Below are 21,021 nucleotides of genomic sequence, written 5' to 3'. Positions count from 1 at the left end.
TTGTACAGAAGTAGGTGCAGCTGAAATAGCTGATGATAATAAAAGAGGGAACAACCTAATTGAACGATCTACTTTGAATAATTGAAATTTTAATTAAAAATGGCGAATTTTGACGTGTTGCGTGTGCCTGAATGTCAATATTCGGTTATACAGTTCATATATACTACCTCTAAACAAGTTTGCCCATCGTATTCTTATTGTAACGAAAAGTGATTAGGTAGAGAATATTAGCTGTATTTTTATAACTCTGCTACACATCAAGGGTTTAACTTAGATTTTAACGACTTTCGACTTTTAAATGACTTCAGTTAGTGTAAAAAATAAAAAATGAAACAAAAATAAAATAGGCGCTTTATAAAAAATAAAAACGATCTGCGGCACGCCACAAAATTTCGCGACATTTCCAAGATATAAATTATTATTATTGTAATTCGTACACCTTTGGCACCTTTAACGAAAACAACTGCTGTATTATACCGTAACAGCTGAAGTCGTTTATGTACCACAATTTACATACTATGTATCTTTATTTATAAATATTTAGACATGAAAGTAAACACTATATTTTCTGAGTGTTTAGTGAGAAATATAACATTTTCTCAGCCGATTTTTTAAAATCCGCGCTGATAACTATTTTGGAATCGATAAACGAGAAATAAGACAAAAACTTATACGGACAACAATGAATAATTAGGCACTATGACCTTAAATCGAAATTTCCACTTCCTTCCAATAAATGAGGAAGCAATTACCTTGTTTAATTATTTTCAGGAAAGACATTTAAGAGTAATGCCGATCAGACTATGAAAACTGCTGTATTATGTATAATAATGATACGCACTTATTTTCAACCGATGTTCATTCATTTCATAAAACAATTTTATAATAAATGATATCGGTCAATAAACGTTGTTAAAGTTAAGGTATTATTATTGTAAATTAAGAAAAATCAATGAAATCATCAAATAAACTATCTATCTATATAAAATGGAAACTTTATGAAACATTTACAGGTGAAATTATTGGTAAATTAAATTTATTAACAACAATTTACGATTAGTGTTGTGATTTTTTTTATATACTTATATCAGTGTCAATAAAAAGGACAGATAAATAGATAAAAATATATCTATTATAGATACCGCAAAAAATTATTGCACATATTATGGATAAGCTAATAAACTACCGAATAACTTAAATGGAAAACAAAAAATAATTAATTTTATACTTGATTTTCAAGCATATGTAGCCTTTATTTTTTTAACATTTCACTTTCATACACAAAAATTAATGTTTCTAAACGAACAAAAAAAATAAAAAAATTCCGTCGTTATTGGTACCTAACTCGAAAAAATCGAAAACCTGACAAAAAAGGAAAATTACGATTTTTACGTTCGTATTTCAAATTTAACATCAATTGAATTTAAATTTAATTTGCGTCATCTACGTATAAATAAGCTGATATTACCTATCGCGCATGTTCATTTCCACTTTCCCTCGAGAAATTATTCATGTGTAATTATCATCGCAACGGAATTCTTATTATCGAAAATCAGGGGCGCACACCAAAATTCCGGTTGGAGAAAGCTATTTTTATTGTTCAGAATAGAAGTCAAAAAAATAATATAAAAACTTCAATATCAATTGATCACGAATCAGGAATTACTAACGATAAAATAAAAAATACTCTACACAGTAAATTCTGCTTACATTCACGACATACGTGTTATCAAAATAATTTCAAAACTTCATGACTATTTCCAGTTCAAGGTACAATACAGGGTGTATTACTCATATAGGGCACCCACCTGTATATTTTCGAATGCGTTACACATAAAATTTAATGGGGTAAATCCTGGCCAACTGATCTGCGGTTTGTAGATTAATACTAATTTCTAATTCCCTATTTAAATGTTACCTTAGGCATCTGAAGTATTAAAAAGACTTTACTTGCGCGTTTAAAAAAAAATCCTAACAAAAGAAAAACCTAATAAGACTATACATTAAACCAATACTAATCGACGAATTTCTTACTATTGAACTATGAACTACACTTTCAAAACAGGCAATAAACATTATCACTCTTGTCACCTTTTCACTTTCACCCCGTTTAAACCTTATATTTGTGTATTCATATTTACGACTCAACTTGTTGCTGCCGTATCTAGGTACGCGAATTCATAAAACATCTGCGTACGACACCTTCGATTTCTTGGCGTTTTTTCGTGTAAGTACGTTATCTGTATGGTGTATACGTATTTGTATGACTAAACAGGAACGCGTTCCTTCGACATTGCGCGAGAGAGGAATTCCTGTTTTCCTTTTCTAACTTGCGTGAATTTGTGAAAGGGAGAACTCACTCCCGGAATTTGTGACCTTGACCTAGCACGAAGAAAACGCACAAATCCCTACATCGAGGGCCATAGCATAATGGAGAGCCAGCAGCCACAAGATATGGATGGGATTTCGAGTCGGTTCTTTCGAAAACTGCGCAATTCTTTTAAAAAGTTCAATTCTTTGTTTGGTCCCCATACACGGCACAAAAATAAAATACAAAACTTTACAGAAATAAGATGTATGCTTTTACTTTAGAAAACTTCATTCTAAAACTTATTTACGTAGAAAAAATTTTGCATTCCTATGGGGGTAGTAGAATAACTGATTTCCTTTGAAACTGAACTCATATAAAAAATATATACACACAGCGGCTATCCCATGTCAATGTGTCAATTTCGCAAAGGAAGTTCAAATTGCAAAATGACCTCCACAAAACTTGTCGAGTTCTAAGGAGACATCTGATTCTGCAGTCCGGCACTCGATTCGAGATCCTGAGTGAGGACCAATGATAATCAATTTTGTTTTATTAAATAGAAATCCGTATTTTTTATTGCAAAATCTTGATTATACGCGAAAAAATACCTCCAAATATAGTTTATGAAAAGTTTGGATAACATAGGGACTCATCACCATGACCCTAGACAATTACAAAATTCTATTTTGATCTCGAAATTACAGAGAATTCATTATTCTTAATGTGGGAAAGCCAAAAAAAGAACGTTGAAGGAAAAAATGTTTCTTTATACTTTTAAAATTCTTTACCAATATTCAAAAAGGAAAGCGACAAAAGAACCTTGAAGGAAAAAAAATGTTTTTTATATTTTTAAGATTTTTAAAATTCATTTCCGATATTGAAACGAGAAAATTCATATACAGCTTTACTCTAATAAAATTTATTATCTCCAGTAGTTTAAAAATATAATCCCTGCTCTCTTGGTGTTGCTAGATGTGTAGAAGAAGGCTACGGACTAGAAATAAAATCCTGATCCTGATGATTAAAACTTAAAAGAAGACCTAATGCTCTAATGAATGTTACAGAACATAAATCCATGATGTTGGCGTTTTTTTTAGGGTGCGGAAAATCGAAATACCAAAGGAACCTTAACAGAAACGCTTAACACTAAGGAAGATCATAGCAAAAAAGGAATAATTATTAATTCTGTATGGAATTATTAAGTGACGTGAGGTAACGGATAGGCGAGAGAGGTGTCCATTATTTAAACAAATAAATTATATAATCATCTCATTAAAGTAAGATGGTAGTAACGGTTTAAATATGTAGAGGTATTCCCTTCATTCTAGATAAACAATAAAACCTCCGAGGCAAACAGACCCATTACCCGAGAACCACAAAACCAGCGAGTGAATCTCTATTGCATTAATTAATTTACATAGAGGAAACGAATCAAAAGTTCAATTAGAGGGTCGTCAATTTATAAATAGACCTCGTCACGGTTCGATGTCACAGCCAAGGTGTGGGAAAATGCTCTGGCACGGCAGGAAAACCTAACCCGCTGGGAAATCTAACGTGAAAACTCTGAACTAAAATCACCAGAATTCCGAATCGATTAAGTTCCTGACCGACTATTTCTTCTCACTTCATAACAAAAGGTGGCGTTGGCGCTCCGAAAATCTACACTCAATTTGAAAAAAGTTATTTTTCAAATAACAAAATATTTTACTTTAGATCTAATTTTTGAATGAAATAGCTGTTTATATATATATATATATATCACGTCATTCTTTTCCAAGCCAAATGTATATTCGGCGCTACCTTAAATCAATAATAAACGTTTCAGAACCACATAGTCGCCAATTGGTAGACTTTTTTATTGACGATTCTTAAACTCACACTTTACCGTTTCCGCTGTTGAAATAAATATATGAGTAGTAGCCAAAGGACACAAATAAATATTATCCACCATTTACGATAAAATTATTGCGTAGGCAGCTTGATATCCGTTTTTTATACAGATTAAAGTAACTAACATATAACATTCTATCCGTTAAATTAATATTAAGTATGACTGATTTACAATACACCTTCTTGCGATTGCTTAAAATGGTTGACAATATTTTTTAGTAACAAAATGTAAGTTTCAGTTTTCGTTTGCACATTGTTTCACATAAATGTCAATAAAAAAATGAAAGACTGCGTACGTAGAATTTGTAGATTTAGAAAAAGCTTTGACAATGTTAAGTGGGATAAGATGTTAAATTTACCTAAAAATTTAGGGATGAGTTACAGAGATACAAGAGTGATACCTAGTTTGTACAAAGAGCAACAGGCATTTATAGAGCTTGAGCAGCAACGTAGAAAAGTAAATATTAAGAAGGGAGTCAGACAAAAATGCACATGGTCACTGATCAAAATCATTAAAAAACAGTACAACTGTAGGGATAGACATAGGGGCAAAAGATTAGTATAATTAGATTTGCAGGTGGTAGAGAGTTAGAGATAGCTTTAAATAAAATGGAAGCGTTATTGACAAAACAGTATTGTATGAAGTAAAACAAAAATACTGGTATGCAAGAGAAGAAAAAGTACGGAAAAAGCGAATATAAAGATAAGAGACGAAAAATTAGAACATGTGGCTGATTTAGGTATCTAGGAAGTCAGATAAGTCAGGACCGAAGGAGTAGTGGGGATATAAAGCAGAGGATAGCTCAAAAATTTGAAAAAGACTGTTAAAGGTGCATGCTTGGAGCGCGGCGCTGTACAGGTGAGAAACATGGACGGTGGGCAAGACGGAAAAGAAAAGGTTAGAAGCGTTCGAAATGTAGTTACCAGCGAATGATGAGGATAGCATGGATAGAGAAGGTTAGAAATAAAGAGGTACTAGAAAGAAAAGGAGAAAGCTAAAAAAAAAATAGGCGAGACAGGACACTTTCTCAGGCATAAAGGTCTACTCAGAGACATATTAGAGGCTGAAACAGGAGTTAGGAGGGGTAGAGGTAGACCTAGGTTAGATTACTGTTCGAAAATAGTGAAGAATGTGGGATGTTCTAGTTTTAGGGAAATGCGAAGATTAGCTCAGAATGGAAGTGCGTGTCAAACCAGCCTTAGGACTGACGACCTTATGTTGATCATGCGATATAACTATTAGTCCTATACGAGAAACATGAAGTAAAACATATAATAATCGTAAAATTTATGATATTGTTTCGTGTTGAGGAAATACCTATATTTCTTATACTAAATTGATTGCCAGATTGTTAAAACAAACTGAAATTTCATCGCTTGGTGTCTTTGTCTTGGAAGATATTACACTTACGGGTCGTAGTTGAGGTTAAAATCCGGAAAGCCTATTTGGATTGAAACTTGTTCCATGTATTTTAGAAAATTGTACCGTTAACGGTTATTTTATTCAGTTCTTCGGAAGAACCAGAATGTCAACTAACACGTTTTTATCACTTCAGCTACATTAAATGTTTATTCCTTTTTTAAAATTCGTCTATAGCCTAGGTTCCCTATCTAGAGATAATTAGATATATTCTACGGGGGTAGCAGCTAATCACAGACAATAAGTTTTAAAATAATTAATTAAATAAAACGATTAGACCATAAGAAAAAATCTTTGCTCAAATTACATTTTCAAACTAGCGTGGTACGCGCACGGTTTCTTGTTTTCGACGTTGCTGCTCTCCGGGAAAATTGTAAGTAAAAAATTTCTCAAAGCCCCAATTGCAAACTTTTAAAATGCTCATATTTCGAGAACGAAGATGTATATAAAGAAAAATGGCTTGCGTCAGCCGAAAAAGCGTAAGAAATTGCTTATAGAACGACCGTTCGTTCGATGATAACTATAAAGTTTCGGCAAAAAACAATCGTGAAGAAGTTGTTATAAAATAGCAAACGACGAATAAAATAGACAATTTTCATTTACATGTGCCTACTGTTGTTTTGTGAATGTTTCAAAAGAGGGATAAAACTACTTTCTCTTATAAATGGGGACAACAAAAATAAAAATGTTATTAGGCACTTTAACAAAACGAACAACAAAATAAAAAAACAATAATTCAATATGGAAACACCAAATTAACCATATTTTTGTGTACCTATATTATACTAATTGAAAATATTTTAATTTTTCATCGAAATTTAACAATTTGTAAGATGTTTTAAACGCCTTCGAAAGTGCAACGAACGGCTGGAATGATAATATAAATAGCATATGGCTTTTTGACCTTATAGATTATCGCATCATTTTTTTTTTAATAAAAACGTCAACGAACCGTGCATTTATTTGCAATTTTAAACATTTACACATTAGACTTATACTGCCCGATATTGTATATATTACAACATTTTGGATAAACGGCTTCATGCAGGTAATTAAGTAGATCAGTTATTTATATTCTACATTGTCACTTATACGGGTACGATCACAAAAGATTAAAAAAGTTTTCGTGCTAAAATTTGGAAATTGTTTTCAATATACGTGAAGAAATAAATCAAAATATATGCAATTATATATTTTGTAAGTACCTGTCTACAGAAAAACGCAATGAATAAAAATAAAACGTTTTACGCAAAAAAAATCTAACAAAAATCAGTAAAACAATTTTTTTTTATCTTTCAAGGAATTTACGTCAAATAAGCGCAAGTTTCCCAAACATCCCTGTCCAATTCTGTTCCGAGGGTATATTTAGCCCTGACCGGACAGCATTACACTGTCTTTACGTATTGTGACTTTTTTACTTTGCTTTTTTATCTGCTTGTAACTCACTGTCACTAAAATAATTCTAAAATCGTTTACAGTTCATAATATTATTTTTAACCTTAACTACCTACATCAAAAATAAGCAATTAATTGTTTAATTTAAATTTATAAATTTATTTAATGTGTAAGGTTATAAGGAATTACTCGTGTGTTTAGTTATTTGCATGGCAGACTGATTTTTCTCTTCTAAATTTTAACCATAAAACAGGAAACCTATATAAACTTCCCCATTTTCTGTACGGAATATGAAAAAGGATTTGATTGTACGTGTTTGAACTTTCGCAGCCGGTATTCACAAATACATGAAATACATACATACAGGACAACTTTTGGCATATCCTTTGTGAAATAGTCCGACCGAAATTTCATTTGCAGTGAAATCAAAATGAAAAAGAAGGACCTTGACAAAGTTACAATTTAAATTATATATATTCAGTTTTGAAAAAGGAACGTTTAACAAGTAACCTTGTGGGAACATGCCTAACACTATTTTTAGTTACACATTTTCAAAGAAAAGGAAAACTTAAACGCGTTTTTCTATAATTTGGAAAATTAGTTGTTAACTTTATTTCTTCATATTATAACAAAAAAAAGAGAAAAACGTTATCAAAATTGAATACCTCATTCACAAACTTTCATTCCAGGTCATAGCTCAGTAGCTCAAGCACAATCGGAAAGTGTCTCCAGTTTTGATTTAGCAATTGAAAAACATGACGTATTAATTAACTTTTAGAAATTTTAAGATATAAATAAAACTAATTTCATAAATTTTTATTGAGTTGCTAAATTTACTATTTACTTATTTTTTTTTCTAAACGCTATGCGCTTACGTAAAAATTTATGTGCAGTGGGTAATTCCAAACCAAATCAAAATAAACCTTATAATTCCACGATAAATCCCATTAATTCCCAGTAAATTCTGTTTTTTCTGAATAAATACACTAAATTCCGCAATGTAAAAATAAATCCCTGGAATTTTAGGGATTCTAACAGGATGTACACTCGACAAAAATTGAATTTATTCATCTTCACTTTCAGTAGGCGGTACTGAATATGTAATAACAGCAGATGTATTTTAGCAAAACTAAACTGCGCCGAATATGCGAAAATGTTCCATCTAGAACGTCTCAGCTAATATTTACTCTAGACTTACTTTATTATGGCCGTCTAATAGACACAATGTCGCTAAGCAAACTCGGAGAATAGATATTGAGTAAACAGAGATAAACTTGAGATTAACTGGAGATATGTACATCGATATGTTTCAATGGGTTATAAACGACACTGTCACGCAATTTGTAATCCAAATATATTAGATAGTGGATACAAATTAATTCATTGACGTAAACGTCAACCACAAAAAGATTCCGAAATGAAATAACACAATTAAAAAACCGATGTATTTCTGGAAATCATTTTAATCTAATTTTAAGTACTTCTTAAAAGAAAAAGTGCAGGCATTTAGCTAAGCAAAAATAAAAATAATAAAAGACTATTAAATACTGTTTAAAGATCTCTTACTAAGTCTACACTTTGGGTTCAGTTTATAAAACGGATTGTGACTTATTTTTTGATAATTGTATAAATTTACTAGTCGATTAGTATGCCTAGATAAGCAGTATTAGCATCTAGCAAGGAGAAAATAGATATAGCATTAAATAAAATGGAAGCGATATTAACAAAAATACTGGTATGCAAGGGAAAAAAAAGTAGGGAAAGAGCGAATATATTGATAGGAGACGAAAGATTAGAAGTAGCCGATTTTAGGTATCTCAGATAAGTCATGACGGAAGGAGTAGTAGTGATATATAGCAGAGGATAGCGCAGGGTCGTGTGGCCTTTAATAAAAAGAAGTCACTTTTTTACTCATGAACGATTAATTAATTCGGAAAAGATTGTTACAGTAGGCGCGACGGAAAAGAAAAGGTAGAAGCGTTAGAAAAGTGGTCTTGCAAGCGAATGATTATGATACTGTAGATAAAAAAGGCTAGAAATGAAGATGTATTAGAAGGAATAGGAGGCAGAGACGGGAGTTAAAAGGAGTAGAGGTAGACTTCGATTAGATTACTGTTCGCAAATATTAGGGATGTGGGTTGTAGTTTTAGAGAAATGCAAAAATTAGCTCAGCATAGGAATGAGTGGAGTTGGGTGACCAGCCAGTCTTAGGACTGACGACCTTATGATGATGAAGTGATATGGAAAGTATCCACAATTCGGTCATCAATTGATTTGTTTTATTAACCAGCAATTACTTAAAATAATTACACCATTTATGTGAATCACAATTAATTTAGGAATTAGTAACTGCAGCATGTTATAAAATTTCCATTTTTTAGAGAAACTGTCAGTATAAGATTAAAGTTAGTAATTAAATTAATGAATTTATTAAACAGCCAATTTAAGAATACATATTCAACTGTAAAATTAACAATTGCCTAATCGAAAATACAGAATTCCGATGTTACTGGTAACGCTTTATTATAGTACCAACAACAATAAACTTATAAATTGGGATAGATGTAGAAAAACTACAACACTGTTTTAAATTCTTCTCAAATTGAATAGTTAACTATTTTCAATTTCTTCCTTTTTATAACTCACACTTTGGAGGATAAAGGTACCGTAATACAAAGGTCTTGATTTTTTAAAATGTTTTAGGTTGAAGGCTGTCAGAATAAACGTATATATGTCTATAAAAAAAGTATCAAAAAGCTTCTACTATAAAATTTGCCCGTCAGTTTACCGCCAGTTGTTGAATCCATATATTGTACAAAAAAATATTATGATATTTCCTTCTTACATTAATATCAAATTAATTCTGCATCAGAACATTTTGAATTTTAATAAAAAAAAGAAGCGAATCTTCATTTTTTAAACAAAATTACATCAAAAAAAAATTATAAAACCTGATTGAAGTAATGACATTTTCGAAGCATTTCTTACTCGTTGTAGCAATTCCATGGAAATTATAAATGAGTAAGAAGGTATCGACCTTACATGTAAATTTTTATTCCATCGTTACATATACGTACTTAGTATCGAAACAATTTTTTGAAATACATGTTTAATCCGACCTTTTGTTACGAACACAGACTGAGTATTTATTGCACGAAATAGGCTGTAATTAGGTCTTCACTAATAGAGAGGTCAGTTAACTATTGCCACATTCCCAAATTAAAGTGTACGAAAGTGTCATTTTGATCATTATCGACAGATTGTAAATTATTTTTCTTGTGAGATGACCTACTTACTAGTAGTTTAGATAACAACATACCGCCGATAACGAACCATTTATACAACTGCTCAAAAATGAAACAATGACTCATCCTCGAGTAAACAAAAAGCGCACAAAACAATTGGAAAAACATCAGGATGATGATAATAATAATAATAAATACGGTAAATAACTTTTACAGATATAAGCACTTACTTGAAAGTGTACACACATTGTACATTTATTACTTAGAGAATTATGTACACAACGTACAAGGCACGCGAGGCTTCGTAAGGTGAATAATAATTAAGATTATGTGAAAATATTGACTCCTTAATAAATGTGTGACAAAATTAAGGCTTATTTTTTAAGTGGTCTTCTCATCATCATAAGACTGGTTAGACACGCACCTCCACTCTTTCCTATCCTGAGTTAAACTTCGCATTTCCTTAAAACTAGAACATCCCACATCCTTAACTATTTGCCAACAGTAATCTAATCTAGGTCTACCTCCACCCCTCCTAATTTCCGTTTCTGCCTCTAATATGTCTCTGACTAGCCCTTCATGCCCGAGAAGGTGTCCTATTAACCTATCTCGCCTATTTCTTATTGACTTCCATACAGTCCTCTGTTCTCCTATTCTTTCTGATACATTTTTCGCGAGCATAGAAGTTACTTCTTTTTATTGAAGGCGACTCAACCCTGCACTATCCTCTGTTTTATATCTCTACTACTCCTTCCGTCCTGACTTATCTGACTTCCTAGATCCCTAAAATCAGCCACTCCTAATTTTTCGTCTCCCATCTTTATATTCGCTCTTTCCCTAAAAGTTTTTTAAGCAATTTTTATTCGCGTCGACCTGTACATACTTTGTATATTTGTAGTTGGTAAACATTACATTATATGAACAGCAATAACTATGTATTGATTATAATTTCTGCGGAAACAAAATTTCCCTTGTGGATTTAGACGCTCCCGATTCCAGAACAATTCATAATTGTCTCCAGTATTAGTCATTATAAAGCTTGATAGAAGTACTGAGTGTTATGGAGAGTCCTACTTAAGTCCATTTAAAAGTTGGAGTAAAATCGTTTTTGAAAAATGGTTTTTTATTACTTACTAGGTAAGTGATGCTTTGAATTGGATGACATAAATAAACGGTCGAAGGATAAGGTCCGGTACGATTTACCTATACCCTGCTTTTCATCACAAAAAAATCCTTCGAAAGGGCTTGTTAGGGAGCGTTTGTTAGAACTCTGATTTCTCAAGGACCTAAAGCGTTGTCCTAATTTATCCTACGGTATTAGTTTTGTTATTCCAGTTCCTATATACGTTGTGAGTAAACAAGTTTTAATTGTTAAATAAATATCTGAACATGTTACACATTTTTTTTAGAAATTAAGTCTCAAAACTAAGCAATAATTATTTCAAATTTTATTGCATCATATTAAAAACTATTATCACCTCAAAATCAATGTCCTTTTTAAATGAAGATAATGGAGGAATCCTTGCTTCTTGGTTGATGATAAATTTAGAAATTTGTGTGATATATGGNAATTATGAAAATTCTGATTTCCTCTATATTTTCCAAAGCAATGTTTATTCAATAGATTATCGACAAATGGCGATGAAGATCTACAGGCCAAAATTTGTTAAGAATGAAAAAAAAATTGTTATATTGACCTTAATGGCTTACAAAATAATAATTCGTTGGAAATAACAAAGGTAAAATAAATAAAGAAAAACAGTCAGCGGTTTATAAGCCAACTTATTGTGGGTCTTGTCCTAAAGTTTATACTGGGCAAGCCGGCAAACATTTTAAAAAATTTTAATTTTTTAATTTAAAGAACAATACTGATTCAAGCTTTGTTATCATCAAGTTATTCAGGAACGGCATTGTTTTTTGCATAAATGTGATAAAGGATAAAAACTGACCCTTTTACAAAATCTTGAAACTGAAGATTGACACTCATTTTGAATGACCAATCTGGCGGTAATAACTCCCCTCTTTCGTACATTCAAACCGCATTTACTTGGGACAGGGTAATTGAATGAGTAACACCACGTTATATGTAGAAAATAATGAAATTAAGTTTACGTAATATTTGACTTGGACTTTTAGGGTTTCGTACTTCGAAATGAATAAACATAACTTTATAACGTTGTAGCATTACATTATTGTTTGCCTGTATGTCCATCAGGACTCTTTTTAGCAGGAATTTCTAGAGGTATGTATTTTCATATAAGTAATGGCTTACTGATTGACTGACACATCAAAATCTATTAGGGTACTTTCTGTCGATTTAGAATTTTGAAACTTGGCACGAAGATTTCATCTCTACCTACAGGTTTTAATTATCTAAATCAGTTAGCAATTATCAAGAAAAGAACAAAGCGAAATAGAAAAAAGTTCCGTTATTTTCGTTCGATATACGAAAAAACAACAACATATTGAACAGTATCCGTCTTTTAATAGTTTTTTAATCTCAACTAAGATTTTGAAAATATTCATTGAAACCTTTTTAAAGGTATTTATAAGATATTTATATGTATTTCAAATCGTAAGAATATTGATAGCTCTCAAACTTTGTGGAAAAATAATACAATGGCAATATATAACTGCAATTTAAAAAAGATATTATTACGTAAGATTTTAAATGATTAGTTCCAAATTTCAAGATTACCACATTTAAAATGGATACTTTTCACTTCGTAAAATTATTTTAACTTTAACTTTAAGCTTTAAGATAGAAAGATACTTGGCATTAATTAATTAATTATTAAAATGTTAACACTATTTTATTTTTGATTAAATCGTACTTATACGAACATCTTTATTTATTAAATGAAAAAGTATCTTGTTAATTTGCTAATTCGAACATTTACTTATTGAAGGCTATAATTTAAAGCGTGTCGAATCAAAAACTGAGGACTCACCACAAAGCGTCCCTTTTTCCCTTAAATTTTAGATATGTGTTCATAAATAAAACGGCTGGTAATTTTTATGTACCACAAAATAACAAAAAAAAGAAAAAAATAAATCAACTCACCCCTCGCGAATCTCTGAACAAAATGGCGGCATGATGGGGATCTAGAAAAGCATCGGAAGCTCTATGTGGTAATAGGGTACCAATAGATTGCCTACGCCTGTCAGGGTCTAATGTCGTTCTTCGAAGATGTGCTCCTGTAAAAAAAAAAAAACTAATTAATTGCCTCCTTTACTTTGGCTACCAGATCATCCTTTGAAAAATAAAAAAAAAACAACAGGGAATGAGGCTTATATTCCCGTTTAATAAATAATCTACTTTGGTTACGCTTTAACACGTACCTAAACTTTGTTAAGATGACCAATATTTAACAACGCTAAAATGTACTTAAAAAGGATAAAAACCGGTTGTAAAAATGTAAGTGAACTAATTTTTTATAGCGATGAGTTCGTCATTAGTTTAAAACGGTCTACAATTTTATTTGCAATTTTCATGAAGAATTCAAGCCCTTGTAACAATGCTAAAAACCAGCATAATTTCTGATTTACGTATGTAAGGAATGAGAAGGCTTTTTGAGTCCAGAATTATTTTAAAATACTGCTAACCCAATAAAAAGGTAGCTCAAGATGTATGGCTCCGGAATGTTTTTATTGATAATTGAGGGTTACCAAGGTGAAATAAAAATTTTCATGCAAAAAATATAATACGCAGGTAATTACGATAGGGAAAGTGGAGACGTAACTATTCGGCGATTGTAATTCCGCTGATTTAGTGTTCAATTCGATCGGAAAGGTTTTGCACCCTGTTTGGGCTTTCGGTAAACGCAGAAAACAAAAACAACATCCAAGAATCAAATGTAGTACACGTATATAAATAAGGTTGATGTCACATACACTTATTCTTATGATTAGCAATTGACAGCAAACACTTTTTGTACAAAAATGATATATACATAAGTAATTAAGAAAATTCCTGTATATGTACTTTGCTTATTATGTTCTTTCACCTGAAGAAGTCACATGGCATAGGGAAAAGACCTAAAATCCATATTTTCTGCGATCATTGTGTCACATCTTCATAATCAGGAATGCACGTTGTAAATCGAAAACGCAGTTAAATATCAACTTGTAAACATTTTAAATCAAATATGATTAATAGATAAATGCTAGATCTGTATTTGATAAAACTCACCTTATAAATAATAAATCTATATTGTATTAAGCAAATAGTAAAAAAGCAGCAGTTACAGATCTCGAAACTCTATCTAAAGGCCTGAGACAATTCACTTTTTATCACGTTTTTAACAACTCAGTTTCTTATTACTATGTTTTTTTATTCGATAAAATTTACAGTTAATTTTAAACTAACTTCTTGACGAGATGAAGATTCCGTTTTAAAAAGGTGGTAATATTACGAACCAAGGGAAAAAAGTACGGTATTCACTCACGGATGTGAATTGCTACCCGAGGAGAAAGCGAGGGCGGCACCCCCGTATTTTCTTTCTTTCATATACAATTTTAAAAACCTACACAGTAAATTAGGAATCTGAAGTAGCAAAACAGACAACAGAAAATAATAACTGAAGAAAAGCAGAAAATATTTCTTATTAGAAATAAAGGAAGATTGTTGAAATTTTATGAACGAAAACTAGAGCGTAAAAAGTATGAATTGAATTAGAAAAAACTTATAAGAACGAAGGCAAAGTTGGGAAGTACAATTAAGAAACTTCGAACACGCTAAGCAATAAGTTCGTATAAACAAACCATGGCAAAATGGACAGACTTACCAATTAAAACGGCAGAAATTAATGCAAGATATAATACAGAAAACGAAATAAGAGGAAATTAATATTAGAGGAAATAGGAAAGGAGGAAATGCAGATTCTTTAAAGAAAAAGGAAGAAGAAGAAACAATCGAAAATGCTTTACAAAAATGTAAAAAAAAAACCAGAGTAGACAGTGCCGAGAGCATTATATTAAATCGAATTCCATAAAAAACGATTTCGACCCACTTCGCAGATACCTTTCAATAAAGAAAAAAAAAAAACAATTTAATCGGTTCATCTGTAATGGAGCTGCGACGCTGTTGAGCACAGACCGACAGACAAGGCTTTTAAGTACATAAACGACACGCATCTCTTTTGTCAGAGGTAAAATAACATTTCCCTTTTAAATAATTCATTATTCGTTATTTATATCTTCCTTTTAAATAAAATTCGACACCTTTTGGTAAAGTACAACGTATCTTACTCGTGACAAAAGATTCGATCAAGTCGATGAAATTATTCTTGTACAACAGTTGTCTGCACGTGCCTTTTTAGTCTCGTTTGTCGAATATAAACAAAAGCTAAACTATAGAACATTACATTACGTCTTAGAAAATGTGTCTTGGTAATTAATTGTATTTATTACCCTAGCTTGAACTTTTGATTACTCAAACAAGAATTAAGCGTTTCTGATGCTTCAACAAAAATGGATTGCCGAAAGTTTTCTATTTATCAAAACAATCAACAATTTGTTTCAGAAAATTGCAAAAAAATGCAATTACAAAAGAAGTTATAACTTCAAATATTCCGATATTAGGAAACAAATTCATCGACAAAATAATAACAAAATTTTATCTTTATTTGATAAGGAAATTCTACGTACGTTCAAACTTCCGTACTCGTAGATCGACGTAAAACAAACACTTATTAAATTAAAAACGAAATGGATAAAAAATGAATAACAACCTTCGCTGTATGTGCGCTTCCTAAACTTTTGTGTGACCAATAACTGAACCACTCTTGTATTCATTTTGAACACTGACACACATAGCAGATCGGAATAAAACCACTTACTAAATGAGATAATTCTAGTTCATGGTTTTATGTACATACGCTATACGATATATATCTCAGTATACGTCTTTAAAACCTCTAAAGATAATCAACGATAATGATAAAAGCACGAATGCGAATACACAAAACATATGTTTACTTATGAACGTAATAAAAAAAAACGTAACGCTCTGGATTACCTTCCAAAAATTTTATTATACCCAACGCACTTTATTGGACTATTTTAGTTTTCAAATATACACCCATGTACCTTCTTTGGTAAAGGTCTAAAAAGAAAGAAAGCCCCAAAGCTGATGAGGGGATCGAAGGAGGAGGTCTCCCCCACCACTGTACCATAAAAACTTCGTGGCGGTCTCACCCCCATAAAAAGTTATAGGGGTTCAAAGTTAATAAATATGCCAATTTTTATACATTTCTAGGCATGTAAATATTTATATAGTCATTCTTAAACAATATTCAAAGGTAAAACTATTGGAAAAATACATAAAAATATTGAGAAAGTTATATAAAACATTATTTAAATTTCTTTATCAATAGGGTGGGTTAGGTTAGGTTAGCTTAGGTTATCGGGTTTTGTTCAAGTGACCACCCTCTTTCGATTCTCCACCTCCACCCGCTTGAAAATATTTTTTTTATTGAATTTTATTTGAATTATAATTACAGGTATCGTCACCATTTGTTGACATGGTGGATGATAATATCTTAATTGGTTATAGAACCGACACCAACGTTTCGTCTCTTGTTGAAAGGTTTTATCAAGGGAGATTCTTTTAGTTAGTGATAACTCCCAAGAACAGGCGAAACGTTGGCGTCGGTTCTATAACCATTAAAGACATTAAGAAATAGCAAATTGTCACCCTGTCTGCTATGGTTTAATTCAAAGCAAACAATTTAGTACAAATCAGAGAAAGTAATGAACTTTTAGCACTTCTAAATCAACAGAAAAAGGAAAAGAAATTGAGCCCAACGTACTTTATCAATTTATTTAATAGAACTTATGTATGTTCTAAATGTTTAGAAAACTTTTCTCTTATATGTATTTTATTTCATTTAATTTTAGTAAAGCTGAAAACAAACACTTGCTGAAACAATTACTTGTCGCTAACTCTACATATAAATCCTTTCCTAGATTAAAATTCCATTTTACTTTATCCTATCCGAGTTTGGTCGAACCAAACGTTTGGATCCTTTAAGACAATAATCTCTTGTTGTTTACTTTCAAAGATTTGTTCACCACAGATTTATCTGCGTGTATAGTAGAGGAGAATTAAGAACCGAACAGAGGGATATTCTATAACATGCAATAAGCAAAGGGTTGTCACCTTTCGAAAAATATATGGTATGCTTTACAGAAATTCGTACAAACACATTCAGTCATCTTCCCATGTAAATAAATGCCATTGAGAGGAGTCACTTTTCTCAAAAAAATTTAGTTAGTTTAGGGCAGTTTTCAAAATAGCGGGAGAAAAAATATATTTCACTCGATCTCGTATTAAAATTTAGTAATTTAAATTGTTTTGTATGTTTTTGATTATCAATATTAAGTCATCCTTTTAAGTATAAGCATTTGTTCTAATATTGAAAGAAAAGTTTAATCAATATCAATACACATAATAAAAGTAAGTGTATTTTATTCGTAGATGCCACTAAAGCTTCGCAACCGAATACCGTATGAGGGTTATATACGATAAGCTTCCCCCCTCCCCCATGAAGAATGTTCAGCTGCAACGGTTGGTTTCAAAGCTGTAGGAGTTAAAAGATTATCGCTCCAAAGGACTCCATATAGAGAGTGAGTAAAGACGTTAATTGAGTTTCGGATAGAACGTTAAGGAAATGTCACAAATTTTTCCTAAATGCCCTACATCTACAGGGTTCAGAAATGTTTTAGAATTTATTTCTACATTTAAGGATTTATTCGTAGATATTAATGAGAAACTACCTAAATTTTTAACTTTTTATCCTGCCAATCTGTTCAAAAAAGGATTAATCCAATTTTTCACAAGTTATGAGAAATAAATTTTTGTATTAAAATTAAACAAAATTGAAAATAAATACGGTACAACTGTTACTACATGAAAGGTTTTATATTCGCTTTCTAAAGTAGAAATTGGTACCTAAATTCTTTTAAAATTTTGTTTTATTCCAAGAAAGGTTATCTGTCGATGACTAGTTTTCTTAACAGGCTAATGTAAAGCTAGGACATTAATATTTCATAATTAGCTTCAGCAACAAAATTAACTTCTTTTTTCTTTTTTAATATTTTTGTTGGTCAGCTTAATAACGGACCTCATAAAAACAGTTTAAATCTACTATTATTACCTGAACAACAGTATTAAGTTCAATACATTAAAAAACAATTTTCTGGCTTATGTACAATGTAATAGCTATATACCGTACGCGAAAGTGCAGATCTTGATATTGATCAATGGCAACAAGAACAGCGGAATTTGTATGAAGATACACCAAGGTCCACTATTTCGCATACGGTATATATGCATACAACTTCGTAAGTAATTTCTCTTTGGTGATGCATAAAAACTGGGCAAATATTTTGCTCTTAACTGTGCAGAGCCTTGATCGCCTTAAAGTTGTCGAACTTTATAGGTGCTTCTACAGCCATTAATTTCGTTAAATTAATGTTAGTATTCAACTATTTTCACAACCAGTTTATTAGCAGTAATGCAGAAAGTTTCAGATTAAAAATTTTGCGATGATGGATTGATAAATTTGTAAGCAATGGTTTGTGAAAAATTGCACAGTTGCCCTATGTTGAGTTTCGGTCTTCTGACACCCAAAATAATTGAAAAGAAAATTTTGTCTGTATATCAAAACAAATTAACGGATTTCAATGCGGTTTTCACCGTTGTATTCTGTATGTTAACATGTGCGAGCATAGCATAAATGTTTCATAATAGTTTGTGATTTCAAAATTAATGGATAACTCAGGCAGGCAAGTAACAAAAATAGTAATAGCGAATAGCGTTGTTGGATCAAATCCAATGAATTTTAATTTATGAGCGTATATATTTTAAACAAATGTTATTTAATACGCATAAATAATTGCGATACTCGTACAAAAACACGTTTAACTAGTGTTTTCTTTCAATTTTAGTTTTATAAAACTAAATATGTATATACTATGATTTATACACGCTTTCTATTTATGTATATTATACTTATTAGTATAAGTNATTTAAATATATTTTTAGCTGGTAGCTTTAACACAACAGGACCCCTAAAAGCGGAACACATTACACGCAGGACATTTTACCCACTTATGATCCTAACAAAAATACTGGTATGTAAGAGAAGAAGTAGGGAATGAGTGAATGCAAAAAATAGACAACGAAAGATTAGAAGAAGTGGCTGATTTTAGGCATCTAGGAAGTCAGACAAGTCAGGACGGAAGAAGTAGTAGGGATATAAAGTAGAGGACAGAGCATGGTCGAGTCCCCTTAAATAAAAAGAAGTCACTTCTATGCTCACGAACGATTAATTTTGAAATTCGAAAAAGATTATACTGGTGCGAAACATGCGACGGTGAGCGTAGTGGAAAAGAAAAGGTTAGAAGCGTTCGAAATGTAGTGTTACAGGAGAATGATGAGTATATCATGGATAGAGGTTAGAAATGAAGAGATTTTAAAAAGAATATGAGAACACAGAACTCTACGGAAGTCAATAAAAAATAGGCGAGATAGGTTAGTGTAGGACACCTTCTCAGTGATGATGATGATCCTAAGTATGTATGTATGTCTACATTATGTATCAGACCATAGATACATAGATACTTAAATATTTTGACTTTCTTGAATAAATATATATATTCATAGTCAGGATGTGAAATGTCTCAGAGGGTAAAATGTCTCAGGTGTAAAGAGTCCTGACACCCTAAAAACGGGTGGCCTCGGTTTAGCCACGAGCTACGGATTAAAAGTTGTGACCCATAAGCTGGCCCACTTTGAATATTAACATAACTCGATCGATATATTGTAAAATTTCAAACCGCAAACATTCAACTTCACATAACCCAAGCCTCTCTGATTAATGCAAAAATATGCCACGATTTTACTTAATGATTTAGAAAGTTCTACTACTTTGTCGAATGTAGAACTTGAAACTTTTCTCTCGACGAATACGTTTGCTACACAACTTACCCAAGAAGTTTTCTCTTAATGGAAAAAGGGGTGGCGAAAAATAGCATGCGCGGTGCTTTTCCCATTTAGGTGTGTAATATAGCAGGGCTGTCCAACTGGCGGCCCGCCAAATTATTTTTACGGCCCGCGAGTACATTTTACTATGAATAAATTTATGTTACTGAATTAATATTATTGATATTGTTGCTAAACAATTACGGCCACAATGTTAATATTAATAAATTACGAATATTTTTAGAGTTTTATCTTCCAAACATTGAATTTGTTAAGGTAGTGGGAAACCATTTTAAAATTAAATAAATAATCATTTCATAACTGATATGTGTTTTCTTGCTGAAATTATTTTATCTTTAATTTACTGAAGTACTGAAGTGCACTATAAATATATTTTCGATAAATAAATAAAATCGGTAAGTAATCGTTGAGTTGATATGAACGGGAGGGAACTCGGCTAGTACACGGGAGGGAATTCGACTATCTATATTTTAACCAAAACTACCTGCGGAAGAGAATTCGGCATCACTGTACAACAAGGAGCTCCGTAAGAAAAATTTCCATTCAAGTTCAATGGGAATCAATGAAAAATTTGTAAATTCCATTCAAAACCATTTGGGATAAATGGAAAAATAATTGTTTCCATTTACAATAATTCCCCGTAGAACAAATTTCCATTAAACTTCAATGGGAATCAATGGAAAATTTGTAAATTCCATTCAAAACCATTTGGCATAAATGGAAAAATAATTGTTTCCATTTACAATAATTC

At 31.5% G+C, this 21,021-nt stretch overlaps 1 protein-coding gene across 2 annotated transcripts in view; it reads right to left on the bottom strand.

Annotated features, from left to right (window-relative positions):
- The window catches only part of LOC108733709 (5'-AMP-activated protein kinase subunit gamma-2), a 146,447-nt gene that overhangs the window by 22,836 nt on the left and 102,590 nt on the right, over positions 1-21,021 (bottom strand). For both annotated transcript variants that reach the window (XM_025974119.1, XM_025974120.1), the window contains exon 7: positions 13,326-13,459. In XM_025974119.1, the coding sequence (XP_025829904.1) occupies positions 13,326-13,459 (134 nt within the window). The remainder of the gene's footprint in view (positions 1-13,325; positions 13,460-21,021) is intronic.

The sequence above is a fragment of the Agrilus planipennis genome, unplaced genomic scaffold (genome assembly GCF_000699045.2).
Source record: "Agrilus planipennis isolate EAB-ADULT unplaced genomic scaffold, Apla_2.0 scaffold78, whole genome shotgun sequence".
NCBI classification, from domain to species: Eukaryota; Metazoa; Arthropoda; class Insecta; order Coleoptera; family Buprestidae; genus Agrilus; species Agrilus planipennis.
The sequence above is the reverse complement of the archived record's forward strand: the minus strand, read 5'-3'. Positions and strand labels throughout refer to the sequence as shown.